Below are 9,602 nucleotides of genomic sequence, written 5' to 3'. Positions count from 1 at the left end.
GATTTCCTGTAATCTGATTGGTTCCTTCATTTTGGGTTGATGACTCATTGCTGTCACATTGATCTGGATGAACTATAGGTATGCAGTAACGAGTCTCGGAGTTAAGATTACTACCGGATCGGCATACCACGGCTTCGATCTCGTGCTCTGACGCTTGAATTTCAAGGTCATCAGAATCGTCTTCATATTCGTCCAGTCCGGAGGTATCTGCTCCTATCTGAGAAGTAGAAACAAAACAGATAGTTTTATTATAAAGATAAATAGATGGTTTAATAATGCTATGACTTGGACTCGAACCACCAACCCCCAGATCCGGAGTACACCGCGCTAACCACTACACCACTGAGGGTGACGACCTACAAGTGGGAATCTGGTTGTAACCACTGTCCTGTTTCAGTGAGGGGGAGATAATAGTGCTTATTTATACTGCTCGAATAGGACTAAATAGTCCGTTTACCTCAGCCGTAGACTACTACTATTATTGTGGTCAAATTCAAACAACGTTGAAGATAATTCCATACCTCGGCTAGGATTGAACCCACGGGTAACACCCTCCTGATTACATCTTAGCTGAAATCGAACCAATGCTCTCCTGATTACCAGGCGTGGTGTAGTGGTCATAAAAGCCCGACCTAAAATATAACTAGTCTTACCTGAGAGTTGATATTGAACGCTGTCTTGGTTCTCGTTTCTCCACAATTTCCATCTCTGAAGTATAAATAACACTTCAAAATTCTTGGCCAGCACCTGAGAGCTATGTCTAACTGACAAGTTCAAATAAGAACGAAACGCGTCTTAGGCTGCTCGCAGGTGTTGGCTAAAAGATCAAAATGGAAAGTAAAAAAAGTTGAGTACTAAAATTGTAATAGGTACTTTCTTTGATGTAACTTTTATAACATCAAGTCTATAAAAAAGATGTATAAAAAAATGTCGAAAAGGTATTAAAACTGCAATAAAGTCACTTTCTTTAATATAGCTTGAAGTCGAAAAAAAGGTACAGGATTTTGCAAAGATGATTTTTTAAACACCTGGTTAAAATGTTAAAAAATAACAAGTTGTCGTTAAAAAAAAAGGAATTAAAGTTCTTTTTTTTAACATTTGTTAAAAAAGAGCTACCTATAGTCCAATTTAATAAAAGAAGTCAGTCGGTGGAAAAATGTGCTCTTGCCAAATTATACTATGTATGAGCTTTTATTTTAGGCCAAACAAAACCACACTATTTTCCTAAAAATACTTTGTGTAGGTACAGTTGGTACAGATACCCACATATTCTTAAGGCCTTTGATTGTTCTAAGCCCTAAAGGTTTCCGTGATAACCGATTTCACCAAGTCAACCTTAAACCGACTTCCTTCAAAAATCGGAAAGTGGTCAAAAAATTGTCTCCCTCGGGCATTGAACCCACGATACCTGGAAGAGAATCTTCTCTCAAATTATAGTATTCGATACCCTTGCTCTTTCTCGTGTCATTTCCGATTTCCGAAATTTCTACTAGTACATAAAATATTCGATGGTAGATGGCATATTATTTAAATCAATTGTTTAGAACCAAGTACTAATTGAAGAAGATGTTTTTCATCGCTTTTATTTTGTTACATTGAAATTACAGATGCAATAGTAACAAAATACTCGTTATCTCAGAAGGGAGTTGAATCGATCCGAGTAATTTGATCAGATATTCTTCAAGTTATTGACTTTGTAAGATGGTTTTAATTTACAATAAAAACAGTTCCATTCATCCATTCTATTCAAAATAATCAAAGTTTTTACCTGCGGCGTCGCTTTGGTTTCTTCGGTTTGTCTTGCGGATCTAGAGCGGCTCCTGATGGAGAGTACACGGCTTCGATCTCGTGCTCTGACGCTTGAATTTCAAGGTCATCCGAATCATCTTCATATTCGTCCAGTCCGGAGGTGTCTGCTCCTATCTGAGAAGTAGAAACAAAACAGAGAGTTTTATTATAAAGATAAATAGATGGTTTAATAATGCTATGACTTGGACTCGAACCACCAACCTCCAGGTCCGAAATCCACCTTTCTAACCACTACACCACTGAGGGTGATGACCTACAAGTGGGAATTTGGTTGTAACCACTGTTCCTGTTTCAGTTAGGGGGAGATAATAGTGCTTATTTATACTGCTCGAATAGGACTAAATAGTCCCCTTACCTTAGCCGTAGACTACTACTATTATAGTGGTTTTTCAAACAATGTTGAGGATAATTCCACACCTCGGCTGGTATTGAACCCACGGGTAACACCCTCCTGATTACATCTTAGCTGAAATCGAACCAATGCTCTCCTGATTACCAGGCATGGTGTAGTGGTCATAAAAGCCCGACCTAAAATATAACTAGTCTTACCTGAGAGTTGATATTGAACGCTCTCTCATGCAGTTCAGATGTGCTAGCTGCAGTGTCTAGATCGGATTTGCCTTTGTCATCTTGGCAATATCCTGTGTGAACTTCTAGGAGTGTGAGCAGTATGGCGTTCGCCAACAGGCAGCGGAGTTTCATTTTTCATCTGGAAACCAAAATTTGAAAATTTGGTAGCTGCAGTGTCTAGATCGGATTTGCCTTTGTCATCTTGGCAATATCCTGTGTGAACTTCTAGGAGTGTGAGCAGTATGGCGTTTGCCAACAGGCAGCGGAGTTTCATTTTTCATCTGGAAACCAAAGTTTGAAAATTGTTAGAATTGAGTGAGATTGTTTCGCCGCCTTTTCAAACACTTAATATTTCGTATCGTTGAATCTTTACAAATAGGTCTAGCTGGGGGACCTCAAACAGGGAGTAGACTAGCTAAAGTATGGCTGGGGAACTTTAAATAGAGAGGATACCAGCCAGAAATTTCCATTGCTAAAGAAATACCAACGGTCGATTGAAAAAAAATGTAGCCAAAACCAAATGTCAGCCCAAAGCTATCTCCCTAGCTTGAGGGGCTGACGAAAAACGAATTGAAAAAAATAATCTTTTGGAAAAAAGGTATTTGCCTTAACTCTTTTCGATTCCTTCCAAAAGAACACATCTGTTGTTTTTAAGGACCACTACTCCATTGAGAACAAGGAATCAACTCCTTTGATTTTTTTCAACATACTCGTAGTACTGTGTTAAAAAACATTACCGACACGTTATCATATCTCTTACTAATCATAAGGTATTATTCGAAAATTACTCAAAAACTCAAAACCAATATCCGGAACCTCACACAACGTTAATATCCGTAATCCAAATCAATAAACACAAATACATTTTTAATCCTAACTCATTATTAATCCAAGAACAACAAACATCCCAAGAGTATCAACAAACGTAACATAACACACGCATAATCTTCGCGTGTAATAATATATCGTGTAATTGTTGTGTTATAATATCAGTATTGTTATAATTACGTTATGATATATATTTTATACATAGTAGTATGTTAGACATAAGTATTGTGTCGGAACATTTGATTATTACGCTACCAGGCATAATAAACAGATATGTAGGTTATTCATCCGACGTTAAAACAATACCCAGGTCTTCCAAGAGTCAGTCAGAGGCGTGTCCACCATGGAAGCTTGGCTAAAAACAGATTGGAGCGGAGAGCAAACCGCATAGAGCTTTTTGCCTTCAGTTCTATGCGGTTGGAAGTCGTTGCTTCCTTCTATCGTCACCTGCCTGGGTGGTGTAGTGGTCAAGGCGCTCGCCTGGTAAACAGGAGGGCGTGGGTTCAATCCCAGCCGAGGTATGGAATTTTATCCTCTATATAATTTGAGAATTTGACCACAATAATAGTAGTAGCCTACTGCTGGAGTAAAGGGACTTTTCAGTCCTATTCGAGCAGTATAAATAAGCACTATTATTATTATTCCTTTTCTCTACCTGCTCGATGCTCTGAACCCCACTTCACTCTCTTTTGAGCTTAAGGAAGCACAGCTTTCCTGCCTCCCTACTTACCACTTGCCGAAAATAGGAAGTGGTTTTTCAACCGGGAACCTATTATTGCCTACCGAGTCTTTCGACAGAACTTTACGTGTGTACGCGATATGTGGGCAAATTTTAGTTCGAAGCGAGTGAAATTTGCGGAAGTATGGCGTACACAGCAAATATCAAGTTAGAGAAGTCGCATTTTCCTTACGGAATCTCCCCTCTTCTGAAGTTCGTTTTCCATCTTTTGACTTGATAGCATACTAAACCATAGGAAATCCAAGATGGCGCGCCATCGGAATCATTTCAGAAAGGAAAGTACAACTAGATATGCAGTAACGAGTCTTGGAGTTAAGACTACTACCGGATCGGCATACTGTATGCATATTGTATAAGATGGGTTATGGTTATGGGTTTATAACTTCCTCTTTTGAAACTCTCACACACGCCACTGGCCGGCAAGAGACCTACTAATCTCCACTACTCATGTATGAAATCCCCGCTATAACGTGTAGAGTACTGTAGACCTAGTAATTACAGTAGAGTTAAAAATTGTAACTCACTTCGCTGAATTGGGTTCGATGGTGGTGTCATCTGAGGACTTTCTTCAAATAGAATACTGCTCAGTTCAGAATACTTTTCGGTCCAACTTGTAATAGAGTAATATCCGGTAGCTATCTATTGTGGAAGAATATTGTTACCACAATAAGAAACAGACATTGCTTTAAAATACTCTAGGTTGTCTATGATCCGACATATCAGACAAGTTAGTATAGGATTGTTTACAGTGATTCACATATGTACTGTCTTCCGATAACTACAACTACATCTTTCAAATTCACACACTATAACTTCCTCTTTTGAAACTCTCACACACGCCACTGGCCGGCAAGAGACCTACTAATCTCCACTACTCATGTATGAAATCCCCGCTAAGTATAACTATAGTGTAAACTGTAGAGTACTGTAGACCTAATAATTACATTCTACCGAAGAATACCCGCTTTATAACAATGGGAAGTTGAATCTCATTGATGTGAAGCTGGCGTTATGTCATCGTGACATAAACTTTAACTTGTGAACACTCCGCGCGGCGAAAGTTTTCAATGTGTTTTGATTCCTATTGTAGTTGTTGCACTGCTTGTAACTTGTAATACTTCTAGTGGTAATACTATTGTTATGTCATCGTGACATAAACTTTAACTTGTGAACACTCCGCGCGGCGAAAGTTTTCAATGTGTTTAGATTCCTATTGTAGTTGTTGCACTGCTTGTAATATTATGTCATCGTGACATAAACTTTAACTTGTGAACACTCCGCGCGGCGAAAGTTTTCAATGTGTTTAGATTCCTATTGTAGTTGTTGCGCTGCTTGTAATACTTCTAGTGGTAATACGCTAATACTATTGCTTCTAATACTGCCTCTTCTAATACTTTTGGTTGTCCGAGTATCTAGTACTGTTGCTAATACTTCTAACAGTAATACCTACCTACTGCTTTCAATAGTATTAGTTATAATACTTTCTAACAGTAATACCTACTGCTGCTTTCAATAGTATTAGTTATAATACTGTTTCTTCTGATACTTTTGGTTGTAATACTGCTGTTTTGAATACTTCTACTATTGCTGTTTCTTGTTATACTACTTCGAATCTGTTTCTAAATGTCTTGTGAAAGTCATACAGGATGTTCAGAAGTGTCCTTTTGACTACTGCGGTTATTTTGCGAATTCAACGTTGCCAAAAGTTCTTTAATATAACGAAATTTCAAATTTATTTCAACTGCTGTGTCGTTTGGCGACCCAAACTGGGCAGTCCGTCAGTAAAAATGTTATTGATCGTTTCTCTATATTTGCAACCAATCTATGGTTTTGTGTTCAGGAAAATACGGAGCCTAGTGTTGATTGTAAACTGTTATAACGGGGTAGCTAGTCCGATTCTGTAGATGTAATTGAACGTTGCTTTGTGTTCTTTTTGGGTGGGACTTCTGGTGGTAATACATCCTGTAGATCTGTAAGTGCGTGTGTTGTTCAGCATAGTAAAACCAGTCTATAATCTCTTTGAAAAACATAGCTAGACTACTTTCTTCCTATCAAGATCTTCAAATCAAGTTGTACCAGTCCATTTATATGTAGACATTATTTTGTACGATTATATTTCTGTATGATTTATATTTAGATATTACGATTCATGTTATTCAATTCCGTCTTTCCTCGAAATTTCATAGTCCGAATTTTTATGGTCTTTGGCATTCGTACATTCGTAGCTCTCTAGAGATGATCAAAGCTTTATGTAATCAGTAGAACTATTGAATCGTCTGTGGTAACTTTTTCTGATTTCGAAAATGGATGTCTCATTTGACAACTTTGGATTCAGGTTTTTTTTTCTGTGGAGATTTTAATGCCTTGACCTCCTGTTCTGTCAAATGTGAAATAGAGGATTTTGTACACTTGTTGCTAGCGGTGGACACACTCGGCTGGGACTGGTGGTCAGAAGGTCACGGGTTCAAATTCCATGTGTAGCAAAAAGTATAATTGCCGCCATTGCCGGAGAGCTATACCATGTGGCGGTCACTACTTCTTATATACAAGTTCTCACTTTCCCAAAATTAAAGAGCGCGGCATCGCTCCGCCCCATTACCCTTGCTCTTTCTCGTGTCATTTCCGCCGATTTCCGAATCGAAAGTGTTTTAAACAGTTTCGCTGTGAACAAATAAGGAAGTACTTTAACCTGTTTAGATTACAGTACTACTCATCGACGCTATAGATTTGCATATTCAACTTCTCTTTTAAATACATCTTTATAGCAGGATACGAATAGGTACCTAAAGTAATAGTAGTAATATTTAATATTAATAGCGATGTTTCAGCTGTTTCGTTTAATTACAGCTGTTTCGTTTAATTGCTCGAAGACATTTTATGGTACTCGAGTTTGAAAGGTAATAACTAGGTAGGATAATAGGCGTATTTATTTGAGTGGGTTCCGAGTTTTAACGCGATGATTTTGCGTTTTGTGTGTCCGTTTTATGTAACTTTCGAACGGTTTGTCCAATTTTGATAAAAATTTGGTGCACAGGTTCAACACAAAACTTAATCATTTGATTTTGGAGCCCGATCTGGCCTTTGAATGTGTTATTATTGGCCCTAAAGAGGCGTATTTATTTGAGTGGGTTCCGAGTTTTAACGCGATGATTTTGCGTTTTGTGTGTCCGTTTTATGTAACTTTCGAACGGTTTGTCGGATTTTGATAAAAATTTGGTGCACAGGTTCAACACAAAACTTGCTCATTTGATTTTGGAGCCCGATCTGGCCTTTGAATGTGTTATTATTGGCCCTAAAGGTAGTTACTTTACAAAAGAACTCTTAACCATAACTTTAAACGGTTAGTCTGATTTTGATGAACTTGATTGTGAACCCAATATGGCCTTCAGGATCAGTATAACAACCTAAAGAGTATCCTGACGAACTACCACCGTTGTTCCGGGAATAACAAAGAAGATCGGGGAGGTTTTTAGTGGGTTGAGCGGCCAAGAATGGTGCTACAGAAGGGCGAAACACCATCTGAGCCGTGACTCAGCATACCCTCTAGCTATACTAGAGACGTCAAAAAGATTTTTCTCCTCACAAAAAAAAAAGAAAAAAAAAAAGGATCAGTATCCCTGCGAGGACCTATTTTCTGAGTGATTTCTACAGTTTACTGAACCGCTAGTTCACAATACATAAATGGACCGAAAATCCATACAGTCGAACCTGTCTAAGTGAGACCCGTCTAAATGGGAAACGTGGGAAAAATTGCTGGTCCCTTGGATTCCCAGTTCGACAGGTTCAATTGTATTACTCATCCAAGTCACATCCGTAAAAGCAACAACTTCAGCTTCTGCCACGAATGGGGATTTGTCATATTGTCACTTTCTTCAATTGAAATTCAAACGCGTCGGCATTCGAGCTTTCGGTCTAATTGTCGGACAAATCTTCTCCAGATCTCACGTGGTGGCATTCCGATCTTTAACTCATCAAAGAGAAATTCAAAAGTGTCCAAGACAGATTGGTAATCAAATAGACTTAATTATAGTCAGTTTATCAAACGGAATTAATGTATCGAGTGACAAGAGATTCGTATTATAACATGAGGTCTGTATTATAACATGACATGAGGTCTGTATTATAACATGACATTCTGATAATTATAACGCCGAGCTTCCATTGAAAACAAAAGTGCAAGTCATGCGTTGAGTCCGTGCGCGATGCTTGCTCGATTTTATGCCGGGGCAGACTTGGATCTATCAGACCATTTAAGCTGAGACTGTCTGACAGACTGCGGTCTCACACACCTAGGTCTGTCAGACCGGTCAGACGGTCTTACCGTGTGAGGCAAAAAAGCGGGGTCTACCAGACCTTAGGTCTCAAGCTTTTTCCGACACACATGCTCATACCTTCTGGGACAGGCGGTTATTATACAGGATTTCAGTCAGAAACAAATCTCACTACTGACTACCCTCTAGTCTTTACACACGTATCGTGTTTTTCATCAGCTCAGATATCCAGGGCACCTGATCAGATGCCGTATCCATCTGAATATTCTGAATTACTTTCATCTGACAGCACCACATATAGCACATACTCTATGTCTCTATGAGGTTTTCTATCAGATCAGATTTTCCATCAGTTCATCAGTGATATGGAACTTTTGATTGATGTCACATCTTCTGAAGCATCAACATGTCAAACATTTTCTCAAAATATAAATCCCATATCAATTCCTCAAATAATCTTGCAGATTGCACATTGCAATCTTCGTTTCAATTCAATTGGAGGAAGCAAACGAAGATGAAGTGAAAGTGAATTTTTATTTGAAGGAGATAAATAAATAAAAAGAAGATAGTTTTTTACTTTCTATTACTACAGTATAGCGAGCTATACTAGTAATGAAAGTATTGCAATCGGTCCAAATTTTCAAAATAGGGAGACTGTCGAACAGGAATTTCGGTTCTCGTCTCTCCTCCTTAGGGAGAACTTGTTGGGAGATGGCATTTGGGAAAGAACCTAGGACATTGACCGGTGCCTGTGTTGTCTTCACAGGTGATAGATCAAAGTTGTTCTCCGGAATAGGTTTGTGTTCACTCTTGAATATTTCAGCAAGGTGTAACTGACTAGACCCGCGCTCCCTGTGATCTATGAGCTCATTGAGCGTCATGTTACGAGATCAAGGTGTAACTGACTAGACCCGCGCTCCCTGTGATCTATGAGCTCATTGAGCGTCATGTTACGAGACTGAAGGATCTTGGATAGTTTGTTTGATTCTGCTTTGGATTTGAGGAAGATAAGAATATCGTCCTTGACTTGAGGGATCTCTAGATTGATACGGACAGCTTCATCCTCACCAGAACTCTTGCCAGGTTCACTATTCTGACTTGTACTGATTGTGTTGAGTGATTCATCCTCTGATGTGACTACTCTGATGGAATGTTCTGTGCTGGTCGTGGTGGGTTTCCTAGTACTGGATGTATAGTCTATGATGAGATCTATGTTGGGCGTGTAGGCAATGTGTGTGCCACTGGTCTGGGTATGTTTCACAGGGGTTGGGGTAGGTGTCGGGGTGGATTTTATTCTCAAGTCATCTTTCTTGTAGAGACTGCTATCACTCAGATCTTTCTCATGAACATTATTCTCTTTGAGTAGCTTGTGCGTGTTTATTTTA

The 9,602-nt window shown here is 38.9% G+C and overlaps 1 protein-coding gene across 1 annotated transcript in view; it reads right to left on the bottom strand.

Moving 5' to 3' along the window:
• The window catches only part of LOC103518541, a gene marked incomplete at its 5' end in the record, with an annotated part of 12,820 nt that extends 3,225 nt beyond the window's left edge, over positions 1–9,595 (bottom strand). The window contains 6 exons of the mRNA XM_008483617.3: positions 128–217; positions 654–684; positions 1,769–1,923; positions 2,359–2,459; positions 2,603–2,660; positions 9,104–9,595. Of these exons, the coding sequence (XP_008481839.2) occupies positions 128–217; positions 654–684; positions 1,769–1,923; positions 2,359–2,459; positions 2,603–2,660; positions 9,104–9,595 (927 nt within the window). The remainder of the gene's footprint in view (positions 1–127; positions 218–653; positions 685–1,768; positions 1,924–2,358; positions 2,460–2,602; positions 2,661–9,103) is intronic.
• Positions 9,596–9,602: the final 7 nt, after the last annotated feature.

This window comes from Diaphorina citri, unplaced genomic scaffold, assembly GCF_000475195.1.
Source record: "Diaphorina citri unplaced genomic scaffold, Diaci psyllid genome assembly version 1.1 scaffold2240, whole genome shotgun sequence".
NCBI classification, from domain to species: Eukaryota; Metazoa; Arthropoda; class Insecta; order Hemiptera; family Psyllidae; genus Diaphorina; species Diaphorina citri.
The sequence above is the reverse complement of the archived record's forward strand: the minus strand, read 5'-3'. Positions and strand labels throughout refer to the sequence as shown.